General features: G+C 36.5%; 1 protein-coding gene across 1 annotated transcript in view; it reads left to right on the forward strand.

Annotated features, from left to right (window-relative positions):
- LOC105208796 (uncharacterized) overlaps positions 1-16778 on the forward strand; it is an 87376-nt gene that overhangs the window by 36554 nt on the left and 34044 nt on the right. The window contains exons 2-3 of the mRNA XM_011178833.3: positions 1120-1766; positions 7835-8014. Of these exons, the coding sequence (XP_011177135.2) occupies positions 1260-1766; positions 7835-8014 (687 nt within the window). The 5' untranslated portion in view covers positions 1120-1259. The remainder of the gene's footprint in view (positions 1-1119; positions 1767-7834; positions 8015-16778) is intronic.

Consider the following 16778-nt stretch of genomic DNA (forward strand, 5'->3'; position numbering starts at 1 on the left):
TTGCGAAAACCGAAAACACGTAAAGTGTCATAACTAAAATAAAATTTGGAACAAAGGATCGCACTTGGAAGGGCCATATTTGGATGTAATTTCTTTGGGGAAGTGGGCGTGGCCCCGCCCCCTACTAAGTTTTTTGTACATATCTCGCAAACCAATAGAGCTATATAAACCAAACTTTCTGCAGTCGGTTCCCTTGCGTATCCCACCACACATGATGAAAATAGTTGAAATCGGATAATAACCACGCCCACCTCCCATACAAAGGTTAGGTTGAAAATTACTAAATGCGGGTCAACTCACTAACGGAAAACGTCAGAAACATTAAATTTTACAGGAGAAATGGCAGAAAGAAGCTGCACTCAGATCTTTTTACAAAATGGAAAATGGGCGTGGCATCGCCCACTTATGGGTCAAAAAACATATCTCAGGAACTACTCGACAGATTTCAATGAAATTGGGTATATAATATTGTTTTGATACCCTGACCCTGATGACACAATGGACGAAATCGGTTCACAACCTCGACAACTTTCCATATAACTCAATTTGGAAGTCCATCTGATTCCTTCACTTCATAAGATATACATTAGGAACCAATGAAGATAGCGAAATAAAACTTTACACAAACACCGTATATGATCTGTGGCATCACTTCTGAAAAAATTGTCGAAATCGACTATAACATTTCAATACTCCGGATATCAAATATAAGGACTCAGTGCCTTAGGGTACTTTTTCACCGAAAATATCGGTATATCTCTCAGATATCTTAATTTAATTTAGAGGAAATCTTTTTCTTCTAATAGTGCACCTCTGTACCAGAAATGGTTAAATGACCATGTAATCTTAGATATAATGTATGTTGGTGGTGAAAATGAGTGAAATCGGTTTAGGAATTACCTCAGCCCTCATATACTATATATGAAGATTTTCGTTATTCTATTGGACTTTATGCCGAATATATGGATCAAATTGTGTTGTCTTTATAAAATTACATCAATAAATTGCGAGAGTATAAAATGTTCGGTTCCACCCGAACTTAGTCTTTCCTTACTTGTTTCATATATAAATTGCCAATTTAACTCTAACTAAATTGCAACTTCTTCTTCTTCATTACAGCAATTCACACCGATGTCTCGTTGAATTCCACTAAAACACTTAGCTCGCACATTTAGCCAGCCAACACCAATTTTCAGCGTTGGCTACAATTGAAACTAGAATCACTTAAGACCCAACAACAACAACCAAAATCAATAAAAATGCGTTCCTCTCCGTACGCCTATCACATCGGCAACGATTTGAGCGAAGAAGACACAGACGATGCTGCCATGGACTATCACATGGCGGCAGCCATTAGCTCCAACCATCGCCACCAACAGCAACAACAAATGGAACTGAAATTGAAAGATATACCAGAGAAATATTTGATGGTGATTGCTCACTTCCTGTCGGGCGATTTCAATGACACCGAAGCGATGGACCGTGTCAACGGACCCATACTGAAGGCGAGCATCAAGTCGGTCTATTGGCTTTTCCTCATCCAGTATGCATTGTTGGCGTTGGCCGGCATCGCCATGAATGTGAGCATAATCGCGTATGCGATGTACAATCGCTTGTACAAGGATGTAACGCACGCGTTCATCGTTAATTTGGCATTATGCCATTTGGTGCAGTGTGCGCTGGTCTTGCCCATCACGTTGATGGTGATGCTCATACAGAATTGGATATTTGGACAGTTTTTGTGCTTCTTTTTGCCAATGTTGCAGGTGAGTGTATTGATGTGGAGTGTTGGTAAATTATTAAAGAGAGGTTTATGTTGAAGTGGTGTGGATAACTATTGTCATCACTAATAGTGGATGTCTATTATGAATATATTTAACACAGAAAAATATTTTAAAATAATTTTCAAAAAATTAGAGGTTATATGAAGGCGTTGATTTAGCCTTGATTCCCGAGCTAAAAATAAAATTGATTCTGGGGATCCTCCATAAAGTTTTTAAATAACCAATTTCTTAAATATAAAGTTATTTATTAAGTTCCTCCTTTAAGTAATGATTTAGAGATATAAAAGTGAATTCCTGAAAATATTTTCATTGAAAAAAAAAATTAAGATATCTTGATGAAACTTGGCACACTTATTTCTTGGCACCATAGGAAGGTTGCTTTCGAAAATGAGCAAAATCGGACCACTGCCACGCCCACAAAATGGCGAAAACCGAAAACACATAAAGTGCCATAACTAAGCCATAAATAAAGCTATGGAAATAAAATTTGGTATGAAGGATCGCACTATGAAGGGGCATATTTGGATGTAATTTTTTTGGGGAAGTGGGCGTGGCCCCGCCCCCTACTAAGTTTTTTGTACATATCTCGCAAACCAATAGAGCTATATAAACCAAACTTCCTGCAGTCATTTTTTTAGCCACTTCATAATACAGTCCAAAAATGAAAGAAATCGGATCATAACCACGCCCACCTCCCATACAAAAGTTAGGTTGAAAATTACTAAAAGTGGTTTAACTCACTAACGAAAAACGTCACAAACACTAAATTTCACATAAGAAATGGCAGATGAAAGCTGCACTCAGATTTTTTTACAAAATGTAAAATGGGCGTGGCGTCGCCCACTTATGGGTCAAAAACCATATCTCAGAACTACTGGACCGATTTCAATGAAACTTGGTTTGTAATAGTTTCCTTACATCCCAATGATATGTTGTGAAAATAGGCCAAATCGCTTCACAACCACGCCTACTTCCTATATACCAGAACTTTGAAGACGATCTGAATCGTTTACTTTACAATGTATAAAGTAAATACTAGTGAAGATATCGGTGCAGAACTTTGCACAAATACTGTGTTAATAGTGTGGCAGCCTCATTCTAAAAATCGCCGAAATCGGACCATAGGTTTTTAAGACCCCATATATCGAACACGAGGACCTCGGTGCTTCTAACTTAATATTATGGTTTCCAACTTTCAATGGACTTTATACAATATATATGACGAATATGTGGGTCAAATTGTGTATTATATAATAAAATAAAGTTAAATAAATAAATTGCGAGAGTATAAAATGTTCGGTTACACCCGAACTTAGCCCTTCCTTACTTGTTAGAAAAGTACTTTCGTCTCTGCCAGATGGGACCATTTTTCTGCAGTTTAGCTTCAAATCAGAATAATTCCGCATAAAAGACTCCTGTGGTCGATGTAGATCACGTTTTGTAAAAAAAACGTAGCTATCACTTTTCCGGTCGATAGGAAAGTCTTCCAAGAAGTCCACTCTTTACTCTGATCCTTAGCCTCTGTAATTGTTGTTGTTGAGTAAATAGATATTTCTGAGATCTGGCTGCTGATTCGACAGTCCTTGGCTCGAAATCCATTCCGGTTACGTAGAATCGACTATCTTGAGAGCGGTAACCTCTCGGGTACATCGGTAGATTCGTATTGATGGGGAAGAAACGACACCAAAACTTATTCGAATTGCACTTCAATAGCGAATAATACTTGTGAAGTGGTCTCGCGATTGCGCTTAGGCACGCCGCTAGCTTCCTCCTGCTAAATGTTTCATGTAAAATATGGTAGAATGGGAAGTATACTAACTCAGCAAGATTACATATTTCAATCGGCGTTGTGCCAATATGAGATCGAAATCTGTTGTCCATCATTATCCGGGATTTATCGATTCGATTCGAAGAAGAAAAAAAAGTTTGTTAAATTGGAGTGATCGCAACCCAAAATTCATTTAACATTCCACCTAATTCACATACAATACAGTTCAATTACCTTTTACAAAAATGTTCAAGAATTCACTGAAAAAATTCTTTACCCAAGAAATCAGCCCCTAATTTAATATTTATCGAGCAATGGGTCATCAAATAGATTTAGGCAAACAAACACTTTATTGATTGTGCACAAATCGAATTTAAAGCAAATAACAGCATTTACACATTATTTCGCACACCTTTTCAAGGAAAAAAAAAACCCGACTACATTGCGGCTGAGAGAATTTCAAAATTAAATACAATTAAGTTGCGTATACGCAGTGCAGCACGGCACTGACCGAATAGCAAATGTGCAGCTGACAGCGACACTCAACTTCGAGTGTGTGAGCCATTTGAGTGCGTGTTAAACACTTTTTTGCTTACTTTTTGAACACAGAAAAATACATATTTATATATAGTAGGCACCTACAAGCACAATGAGAGGTCGTTGGGCCTAAGTGACCATATTTTTTTTATTTTTACTGACACTTGAAATTTTTCGTTAAAACTATAAAACTGGTGTGGAAATAAAATTTATTTCGCATTGTTATTGCGTGCGAGCCATCAGCCGTTGCACAGCATGAGGTACGCTGGACCAGCAAACCGGCTGGTGGCGCTGTCTGCAGTCTAGCCACACTCCTGTAGACCTCTACATACACAGATATGTAGGTGCTCTGCGAGACAATAAAAGTTAATTCTGCTTAAGTGATGTGGCACGTTTCATTTGCCTTGTCATGCCTTCATACATTCTTCAAACTGAACTCAGTACTCAACGTTGGTATTTGTGACACGTGCTCGGCCGCTTGAAAGCAGCGAAAGCGGAAACATAAAATTTATTACAATAAGAAGACTTTCGCTTACACTGCCTACACTCCCTTTCACTCTCTCTCTCTCTCTAGCACACTTGCACAGTCTTTTTCACTCCTCCTCTGAAGGACACTTTATAGTGGTTGTCATGACGCGCTCGCAGGCATTTTATACGCGTTTATCGATAACATTCATTAGCGATAATTGCTTTCATTTTCAACGCGTTTCGCGCAACAAAGTCAAAGTGCTGCAAATAGCAAGGGCAAGCAACAAGAAGCAGCAACAGCAACAATCACTGAGAGGCATAAATTAAATTAATTCAAACGTATTGTGTTTATGCGATGAAGGCCCTTAGCGGCAACTGTTGTCTACATATCTATACAGTATATCACCCACCTTCATTATTCGTTCATTACTCCTCACGCTGCCATTGAAACATAATAACTACAACAGTTGCCACTCGTTTGCTTTTGGTTTTAATTTTATCAATTTAATGAAATGAAAATTCCTTCGGCATCGTCTCTGCAAATAATAAATTGCCAAAGTTATGTGTATCACTTTCACTGCCTTACCTATCCCATTTCATTGTTGGTCTCGCGTATTTAGCCTTTTCATTTGTTGTTGCCTTTGTCAGGAAATTCGCTGAAAATTTGGCGCCGTTCAATTTCCTCAAACACCGCGCGTAATCACCGATTATTGACCTGAATACATAATTATTTGCCGTCATTGTCACGCAATATTGCTGTCATCTTGCTGTAGTTTACTGTTTATGGCTGCAAAAGCAATGAATGTGCTTAGTGGATGTTGGCGGCAATTGGCCAAAAAGTCATCATTTGCGCTCTTGTGAGTGTCCTTCACGCTACAATATTTGAATTGTGAAGTGTCATTGCGTTCACATTTTAAATAACGACCAGCTATTGTATTACTTGTGCTTTAAGCTCTATGGTAAGCTCATTAGTTATGCCTAAAAAGTTCCAAACATTAGCGAATTGTGTCTATAAATAGACATTCTTCTTTTAGATGGACGCATCATTACGAAATAAAGTCGTTATTAACTCGGCTACTTAAGACATGAATATGTATATAACTAAATATATATGCGCCACTTAAAATTCCCATATTTTTAAATTTTACTAGTCATCCACTTGGTTATCTCTCAAATAAGAGCAGACTTATTTTAAGTTGAAGTGAAATTCAGCATAAACGATTGATTCTAGGAACTTGCTCTCCCATTTTGTTTCTTCTACAGGTGGTCTCTTTAGACATATGGTTTTCAATGAAGCAATAGATCTTTCGGAGTTAGTCCTTATGACAGTTGTTACTAAATTTATACTCTTATTAATACTTATACTTAATTTGTCATTTCGTAATGAACAGACTTACTCTGGAACAATGTTTATTGCTGACACCCAGCCCAATTGTTGCAAAAAGTGGCCGAAAATTGCGCCTCCGCGCTGGAACTTATAGGATAAACAGGCCTACGTCCTAAAAAGTCTGAGAGCGAGAGATTAGTTAAAGAAAACCTCGACTTTCTATTAGTCACATCAGACATCCTCATTGTACGACAAGAAGGAGTGCCTGGTCACAGCGGAAATCGGAGCTCTGCTTTCTCATTGTTATCCAATGGGGATGCCTGTGTTTGTCGGGATCTTGTCGAATGCTGGTCAACTCCTAAAACTTGCCGTCTGATTCGTGGTAATTCGTAAGATGTCTAGAGATCTCCATACCCTCAGTAGGCTTAATTAACCTCTCAAGGTGTAAATTAAGGGTATTGGTGGGTATATACACGGGCCACTGTAAGCTCAGGAAACACCTTAATAATCTGGGCTTGGTCTCGTCGCGGACCTGTCGATTCGGTAATGTGCAGCGCTTCACAGAAGCAGGAGCAAAGTTTTAGGATATACCATCCCAACAGAGGGGCGAATCGTCTCCCTTAGTCCTAATACTATCCTGGAATTTTTCAGGGTATTGGGTCTTATGGAGTCGCTGCAGACTTGGAGAGGGCACAATAGACCACTGGTCGTGGTGCTTTCCTCAATATGAATATCTATCCATCTATCTACCCTCAGTAGAGTTCGTCTTCCGAAGTTTTAGTGGTTTTATATGGCCATTGTTCAATCTGCATGCAAAGTCAATGCTATAGTATAGGATAAACCCCTTACCGAATGCCAGTTACCGAAGTTATTTGACAGAAGTTGGTATAAAATCTCAATATTTGATTCCGGACTATCTCGTGAGATCAAAGTAGAATTCATTTGGATCTCACCCCTTAGCCATCCAGGCAAACTTACTGGAATTGAAAATAAAACGCCAATTAAATTTGTGATGGGCAAATACTTTGACGGTACATAAAATAATATTAAAAGAAAAATTCTAATTTCTCTAAGCACTTGATTTAGTTATCCAAAATGAGATCCCTACTTTGAAGATCTCCCAAATATCTTAACCTAACTCGATCTTGACTTCATTTAGATTATTTTTTATTTTCCACCATTTTTCGCTGGAAAAAATATTGTTACATTAAACCCAAGCATCTACTGGGACATATGTACGTGTCCTGTGGGAACTCCAAGTTTTAATTAGCATAAAATTTCCATCGATAATTTCATGATTAGCAGCCAAAAGTAAGCAAAAGTTATGAATAAAAAATATTTGTAACTCTGCTTACATTAACCAACTTGTATTACGGCAAAGGTTTATCTGTGATTTCGCCGCAATTACGAGTAACATTAGCAAACACACCCATACACAGGCCTACACCTACATGTTTGCGCCCGCACAACTTTCGCCATTAAAACTACGCGAAAGTGTCATTTGCCGCAGATATGGAAAAGTTTGCGCCCTGAAGTCAATTGCCAAGCGCAAGCGGCACGTAACAAGTTCAGTGACATCGGCACCTTCGAATAGTGTGAAAGGCGAAAGAGGAAAACAGAAATAAAATAATATAAATATGCATTAATACAAGGTATAATGTAAATTAATATTTAAAAGTAAACATTGCCACAAAAGCACAAAGCATTAGCTTAAAAGCTCTAAAGTGCTGAAGCAGCAATATCAAACAGAGTTAATTAGAAAGTTTTTAGATTTAGTTTATGCATTCGCCACTAAAAATAATAAATGTTAATTTACAGGAAAATAAAGCCAAACAAGCTCTCATTAAAGTTTAATATATTTTTACCAAACTGTTTATTCATCCACATTTATATTTGTATTTGTATTTGTATTTCGATTTCAATTTCTCTTCTTCTTTTTGCTCGCCACAGGACATTCCGCTGCATGTTGCCATAATATCGCACATTCTCATCGCTTGGGATCGCATGCGTTGGCTGAGCGATCCGCTGCAGGGTCGCTTGCCGGCCTTCGTCTGCTGCTGTGCGACTTGGCTGACCGGCATGGTGATTGCGTTGCCATATCCCATCTATACGATTTATGTGGAATTGGGGGTAAGTCACAAATGGACAATGAATTATTTCATTCACAGAATTTAATATATTTGCTTTTGTGAACGCTTTGATAAATGGAATATGGGATTACGTTTAAGTAAATTTTTGAAAATTTTGAAAAACAAATCTGTAGTCTTTCAACAAGAATATGTTAGAATTGCTTTAGTTGTCTGGTTAAATTATTCGCGACTCGACATTATATCTGCAATAGTGATTAATTCAATATGAATTAATTTAGTATATATAATTTAAATACTTAAATGCTCTTAGGTAGGCATCTTTTTTGCTTAATATTGGAAAGAAATAACCTTAATGGATGTTTATTTTGGTGATAGCTTGTAAGTTCGCAATTAAAAGAATCGATGTTGTGGAATAAAACCCGGAGCTTTCATAGAACTTTGTCTGGCATTGAAGCTTTCATAGAGCTTTTATTGATTTCGAAGCTTTCGGCACAAATTGTCGTAAAACAGCAGTTAAAAGTGTCGCTGTTGTGGAAAAAAGCCATAACGTGCATAGATTTTTGTCTGGTTTTGAAGCTTTCATAGAGCTTTTGTTGGCTTTGAAGCTTTCGATAAAAATATGTACTTCTCTATCTATTAAATGATTGTGATAACCCAACATTCCATCAGTTTTAATATAAAATTTCTACTCAAAATTAGTTTGATTGTAAAATAAAGCTGAACGTCGTAACAATATGAAGTTATAATGCAATTAGTTATTGATGTATGTAAATATAATTCAGATAAAAGAAATTTGTCAATTATATCCAATTTAAAATGTAGTAAAACCCCCACACATTTCACTTCAACAATAGGTGTATGCCGAGCTCATGACTACCTGATAATTTCACCGGCAGCAATTCAATTCCATTTCATTTTTGTTTGTATTTGCATTGAAATGATGATATTGTTGTTCTTCTTCTGCTTTAGTTTAAAATAACAAGTTATTTGTAAGTAAACGGTATTTCCGGTATTGTTGTTTTCCATTATCCCTCTTTGTTATTTCGAAACAGAAATTTGACATTTATTGCTGTCAATTTCGGCTTTACTCGACAGGCAATAACTGAATCTTCGCTAACGCTCCAGTAATACCTGAGTGTTATTACAACTACATATGTATATGGCAACAAAGATAGAGGGATAGTAAGAGAGGCTTGTGTTTTTGATCGAGTGTGCTTGAAAGTGGCATATTACATATTTTTAACTGCTTATCCCATATACAGCTACAAAAGTCGTATGTGAGTGCACGTGCACCTAACTGCGGTTGACTAGCATTGTTACTGTTATTGTTTAGGGTAAATAATAATCACTGTTTTCTAATGAATTTTCGAACATAATTATGTGCACAGATGTTTTCAATTTTCAATACTCGTAATTGAAGTTCTAATTAAGTGAGCTTATTTTTAGAGCTTTTGTTGTACACATAAATAGTTGTTCATTATAAGAAAGCAAGATTTTTTGAGGGAGTATACTCTTATTCATATTCTCGGAAATATTTTTTTTTTTTCAAAATTTAAAATTTTTCTCAAAATAAAAGCTTTGAATTAGAGTTTTCATTGCAGAATATGTCTCGATTCGCAATAGGATTTTCTAGGAAAAAATTTTATATATAATTTATGTTTTAATTTTGTTAAAAAATTAAATTTTTTTCTCATAAAGAAAGCTTTGAGCAGGAGCACACATTATAAAATACGTTCCACAATAGGATTTTCTACAAATGTATTTTTTTAATTTTCTTCAAAATTTTTAATTTCTTTCAAAATAAAAGCTTTGGGCTAGAGCTTTTGTTACAAAATCGCGGAATAAGCCTCGTTTCGCAATAATAATTAAATCACATATGATTCTAAAGAAATGTTAACTATAGTCATATATGTTATGGATTCGCTATATATACACAATTATAAACCGCTTAAACTATCCCACCTCGGACCAGTCGTAGTTACATATTCACCTATTGGGAACCACCATTTTTACCAAGCATCAGAAAATTCCTTTAAACTACTGTTGCTATCGCCTTAAATCCATGAAAACATTTACGTTCATCGCTGAGTTATTTACTATCACCAGTTCGTTGCATAGTTTCAGGCGTCATTTTTCTTTATTGACCATATTTCTCCATTTTTTGTCTCCTCTTTGCTATTTTTGATATCTCAAAGCGCTGTCCAGCCATCAACTTGTGTCAATGTGAATTTATGTCAGTGTGTTAATAAAGTGGCCACTTAGTTTGAGTTTCATTTGCATAAATCAAGTTGATGTTTGATGAAGTTATTTAAGTCGTAATTTATTGAGACTACATCTACTAGGGGTAGCACACTATTAAGCGGTTTGTTGGAGCGTTGAAATTATTTTTTTTAATAGATTAAACTTTTAATAGTGACTTATCGAAGAAATAAAATGATTACTATTGACTTTAAAAGCTTAGTCTTATTCTTACTATTGACTAAGCTTTTAAATGATTTCTACTAAGTTAGATAGAAGTTGAATAATTCGTTGTTGTAGAGTAAAAGCCGGAGCTTTTATAGAACTTTGTCTGGCTTTGGAGCTTTCGTGGAGCTTTCATAGAGCTTTATCGACCTTTGTAGCTTTCGATAAAAATTTGAGTTTTTATAAATATAAAATGACTGGAATACATTTTTCATAATAAATCATAGCATTATTAAATTAACCCAAACTGCTAAAATGCTTTCATTTCAGTTAAAGTACGCAGTGTACTCAAGCCGAAATACCAATAATATTGCCATTCTATTTATAACAATAAATTATCTCCTACTTTCGGCGAGCAATTATAATTCTCATGCTCAATGACCCTAGACGAAGCTTGAGCTGAAGAATTTTCTCAGACACGTGATTACTTTGACCAATTTGCCTCAATTAAACACATGATTTGATTGAAATCAAAGCAGAAGAAGTTAAGCGGCTTTAATGAAATCTTCGATTTCACACATACATACTTAGAAATAATATTGGACAATACCGACGCACATAGACATTAATTATAGACAAAAGAGAAATGTAGGAGAATCGAAATATGAGGCAATTGACGGCAGATGAATGACTCTTGAATAGAATTAATTTCAATGAATAAAAACAACAGTTACACGCGCGATCAGTTGTAAATAATCTGATTTAATGCGATGCCATGCATCAATGGCTACACACGCTAACAGAGACTTGTGTTACATCTGTGGATGCTGATGCTGGGATTTCAGGAGAGTAAACTTATTTTGTTATAAAAACAAATATATGTTTGTACATATGTATGTATGCATGTATGCATATTGATTGAATAATAAAATAATTTGAGATTTTTTATGTGAAATCGAGCAGAAGCTGCTGTGGCGCATATGTGCTGTTGTTGTGGGGCAATTTTGCAAATAAAATAAAATAAAAAAGAATGTTTGATTGTATTCATGTATGAGTGTGTTCAAAAAATAACGGGAATTTTTCGTTTTTTTTTTTTTAAATTTATTTATTCACCTAAATTGATGCTGTTGACTTCAAAATAGTTCCCATGCGGTATTTTGCATTTATTGGAAATTGGAAAAATTCCCGTTATTTTTTGAACTCACCTGGTAAGTCAATATTTGTGCATAGACGGACAGACAGCTAGCTATGTATTTAAGCAGTCAAGCAGTCTCTATTGAACTCTTATTTTCTTGTTGTTTTTGCTTACTATACAGCTCTTGCAGTCGCATAGAAAGCCATTGAGTGTCTCAAAGTGGCAAAACAAATGAATTATGACACAAATCGTGCGCATCATAGCAGTGCCTCGACTGTGAGATCGCTCATTTTACAAGCTTTCAGCTGCTGCACACACATATACATATATACAAACACATACAAATATTCTCACACACACACACATACATGCGAGTCTGTACGTGTTGTAATTGAAGCTTATTGGCTCAATGGATTTCTATGACTCTCACAAGTGGCTGGTGTGTTTTTCGGTTGTTATTGTTGTTATTATTGTTATTGTATTTGTTATTGTTGTTTTGAACTTATGTGTTTTCGTTTTGTTCGAACATGTTGTTTTTGTTATTGTTATTGTTGATGTGCCTGTCCTCTCGAGTGCTCGCATACTGAATGGTGCGCTGTGTTTATTTGGCTCTTAAGCGCGCAACAGCTGTTCATAGATTCATTCTATTCACTCACAGTGGCGGTGGTGTACCCACTCCTCAGCGCTTGAATTCTATAGCTGCGCAGAAATACATTCACATTTACATTCACATTTACATAGTGTATAAGATTAGTTGCTGGCGCTGCATGTCATATTGCGTTTTGGTTTGAACGAGTTCATTGAAGAGGAATTATGGCAACTGAAGTTGACAGTTTGAATGACACAAATAATAATGAGTTAATGAATTACTCAGGAGGTACTATGATGAAAATGCTGCGCGCACGCTCTGGCAGTTGATGGTGCACGCTTTGTGTAGTAGTTTACGGTTGAAGTCGCTTGTGGTGGGAGATGGGAAAGTGAAGTCGCTGAAATTAGAATAGTCATTTCGCTTATTTTGTAAACAAAAGATTTTCATTGAAGCCGTGAGTTGTGTCAAATATAGTGGAGAGAAATGCATAAAGAGGGGGTTAGACTGAATTAGTAGGATTAAAAAAGATATGAACTATTTTGAGATTTTAGCAAATCTTTCTGGAATTTCAGTAGGGAAGTGCTAATTTCGTGTGAATTGGTACCTTAAATACACTTTTAAACCCTCAAAAGTAAAGTGAAATATATACTTTTGAGTAATTCCGACCGACTCCAGTCAGTAAAATCATTGCATTGAGATTAACAGTTTTTATTGTAATGAGTCTAGCATGAATTATTGATACTAAAAAATTTGAGATATCTATTTTACTATTCATAAATCACTTCTGAAATTCGGAGACTACTCAAACGCCTTTGTATTCGGTTTATGAATTCCAGAGCAATTCGGTGCTCTTCTGCAGGAAAGTGCTCACATTCATTTGGAAAATTAATTATGGTAAATAATTTATTTATAGTCCTAGAAGTCTACAAGATCCAAAATTTCACTTCCCGGTCGAATTTCATCCCATTTTATGAAACATTGTACCAAAGAGCTTAGTAAATTTTCCAGGTTTGCCATTTCTTATCTAAATTTATACACATATCATCTGTTCAAGTAGCAACAAGAAAAATAAAAAAATGAATGATTTGTTATTCGAAATTAAACTTTAGGACCTCTCCAACTGTAACCCTACAACAACTTTTCACAAAAACCTTTCTAAAAAATTCAATTATATTTTCTATATATTCCATAAATTCATCGCAGTTCAAACTGACTCCATTAAATACTTAATTCCTGAATTTAGAAACCCGGTACTGCTGATTATTCCACAGTCCACATAGTCCCCACTCCAATAATTCCCAATAGTTCCAATAAAATATTTAAAGCTTAATAGTCCGAACACCATTTATGTGTTTATTTACACCAAATAAGTGAGAAAATAATGCCAGAAAAATCACAGTGCGACTTCCTGCGCACGAAGACCGTTTGATTTCACCGGAAACTAAGGGAAATGTGCAAATGTGTTGTGTAAGGGACGTGACTGTCTGCGCAAGCATAATCCAAGCACTCACTGACTGACATTGCTTTATGCCTTTGATGCCGCAGTCATTTCCGGCAGTTTACTTTTTTCTGTCTTTTACTCTCTCCATTTTACTTATTTTAACTTTTTACTTGAAAAGTTTGGAGTGGGTCAGGGATGCGTTTAGCTGCGACTTCCGCCCAAAACAACAACTGCATAATGCTGACCCGTACATGAGCGACTGCCTATATATGTGTATGTTTGTATGGAATACATTTTTTGTAAATATATAGGCGTATATGTCATATTTAGCATTCGGCGTAAACGCTTTTGGGCGCTAAGCCGTCAGCTTTATTGCCAACAGTGTCATAACTTTTGACTGCGCTGGGGAAAATATATTCAACGAAAGGCTGCAAAACTTGTTTTGTTGTTTGTGTTTATTTTTTATGATTGTTGTGAATTTAGCTGCCGCGCTCGGCAAAGATAAACAGTTGAGCTGCCATTTCTGTTGCTACTTTTTCGCATAAACCGAATTTGTTGACGGCCAAAGCTTGATTTAAGTGTCAAATTTTGATGGCGCTTAAATGCCAAGGCGAATGACCATAATGAAATGGAATTTTATTTTCAGCGGTGTATTTAAATGCTTTGTTGCTTTCTTAGTTGACAGCGGTGTTTTTGAAAACTTAACCTCAAAAATATTGAAATTTTTTTTTTATAAAAAAATGTTTTCGAAATATACAGTTAGACAAACATATTAGTAATCCTTCGTTTCTCTAACTAATGTCAATTTCCCTTTCAAAAATTAAATATTTAAACCAAATTCATCAAAATCTCACCAAAAATTAAACAATCATCATTCAAAACACGTTTAACTATCGAAATATATGTATGTATATGCACTCTAGTAATTTTGAATATATTTTCCAAATTTCTAACTTAACTTTTAACCTCCTTCACTCACAGTTGCTACACATTTCATTACTAATTCACTTCTCCACAACCAATCCAGTTAACTTCTGTATACACACTCCTTCTCTCTCTTAAGTAAATTTACTGTCCACCGAGTCCTTAGCATATTCTTTGCATATTAAAATGTTAATGCCAATCAACTGACATTGATACAAATGTCCGGTCTTCCAGTTGACTGCCGAAATTCGGTGTAGCTCATACGGAAACTGTATGACTGCCAGTCATTCAAAAGTCAGAAAACTTTATTTTTTCCAGTAAACAGTGTTGGCTGTCATGCCGGCAAATGAAAGCACAATGCTATAAAATGCACTCGACAAGGTTAATAATGACAGGCTACAAGTGAAGTACGGAATGTAAAATAGTTGGTTGTACATACAGCCCTTATCAAGTGTAGAAGAGGAGGTGGGTGTGGGGAGAAAGGCAGAAAGTCAGTTCTCATAATTGTAGCTGGATCTCTTTTAACAAAATATTGTACAATTTTTGAAGCGCTATACATTAGGACGGGAATGATAAGCGACTTGTAGAGTTTGATTTTGGTTCGTCGAGAGAGGACTTTACTGTTCAATTGCCTACTCAGTCCAAAGTAGCACCTGTTGGCAAGAGTGATTCTGCGCTGGATTTCGAGGCTGACATTATTCGTGTTGTTGATGCTGGTTCCCAGATATACGAAACTATCTACAACTTCAAAGTTATGGCTGTCAACAGTGACGTGGGAGCCAAGACGCGAGTGCGCTGACTGTTTGTTTGATGACGTCTTGTCCTCTTTCACCACCAGACCCATAAGCTTCGCTTCCTTATCCAGGCGGGAAAAAGCAGAACTAACGGCGCGGGTGTTGTTTTCAATGATATCGATATCATCTGCGTACGCTAGTAGCAGTACACTCTTATAAAAAATTCACACGATAGCGAGTCACCTTGTCTGAAACCTCGTTTGGTATCGAACGGCTCGGAGAGGTCTTTCCCGATTCTGACGAAGCTTTTGGTGTTGCTCAACGTCAGTTTACATAGCCGTATTAGTTTTGAGGGGATACCAAATTCAGACATCGCTGCATAGAGGCAGCTCCTTTTCGTGCTGTCGAAGGCTGCTTTAAAATCGATGAAAAATGGTGGTGAGTGTCGATTCTTCTCTCTCGGGCCTTTTCCAAGATTTGGCGCATTGTGAATATCTGGTCCATGGTAGATTTTCCAGTTCTAAAGCCACACTGATAAGGTCCAATCAGTTCGTTGACGGTGGGCTTTAGTTTTTCACACAGTACGCTTGACAGAACCTTATACGCGATGTTGAGGAGGCTTATCCTACGGTAATTGGCGCAAATTGTGGGGTCTCCCTTTTTGTGTATTGGACAGAGCACACTGAGATTCCAATCGTCAGACATGCTTTCTTCCGACCATATTCTACAAAGAAGCTGATGCATGCACCTTCACAGTTCTTCGCCGCCGTATTTGAATAGCTCGGTCGGTAATCCATCGGCCTGTTGTTCTTCAAGCGGGTAATTGCTATTCGAATTTCTTAATTATATAATTCTTATTTACTTCTATTATAACTTTAAAATCGCTATCAATTCAAAACACACCATATTAAATTCGAGGATAAATCCGGCTCCAAAAATACCAGCGAATGAAAGGGATTTGGGGCAAATCAGCAAAAATATCCATTCAAACGCATTTAACTAAATGCTATTTACTTAAGAGTCTAAGGTTGTCATGTAGCAGAGGACAGACAAATGGAAAAAATAAAAAATAATAACAACAAAAACACACACAAAACATAATCACGCCTGACAAAATCTGTACGAAATCGCATTGTTCAAAATGTGTGGCAACACTGCGCGTATAATGTGCGTCCAAATGAAATGTGTCCGAAGATTGACTGCACAACAACAACAACTACAGGAATGTGGCACAACACCAAATAAATGCGTGTGGCATGGAGACACATCTGACAAACCTTTTGTACACGCACATCACTCATACGCTCCGGTGCACACTTGACATTCAACTACGGACATAATTGCACGTACTATACGTCGGCCGCTGTAGTGGTTTGTCGGTTGCGTTGGCAGCATGTTTGCGCACTGAAATGGACACGAGTGTACAGTGACATACATATATAATTGTATTTGTAATATATGTATGATAGTATATTATAGCATAGTAGTAGAGTATTAGCATGTAGCTCGAACTAAACACACTCAAAAGTGGGTGTGGCTAACTTTTCAATTACACTCGCCGAAAACTTTACTCCTAGC

This window comes from Zeugodacus cucurbitae, chromosome 5, assembly GCF_028554725.1.
Source record: "Zeugodacus cucurbitae isolate PBARC_wt_2022May chromosome 5, idZeuCucr1.2, whole genome shotgun sequence".
NCBI classification, from domain to species: Eukaryota; Metazoa; Arthropoda; class Insecta; order Diptera; family Tephritidae; genus Zeugodacus; species Zeugodacus cucurbitae.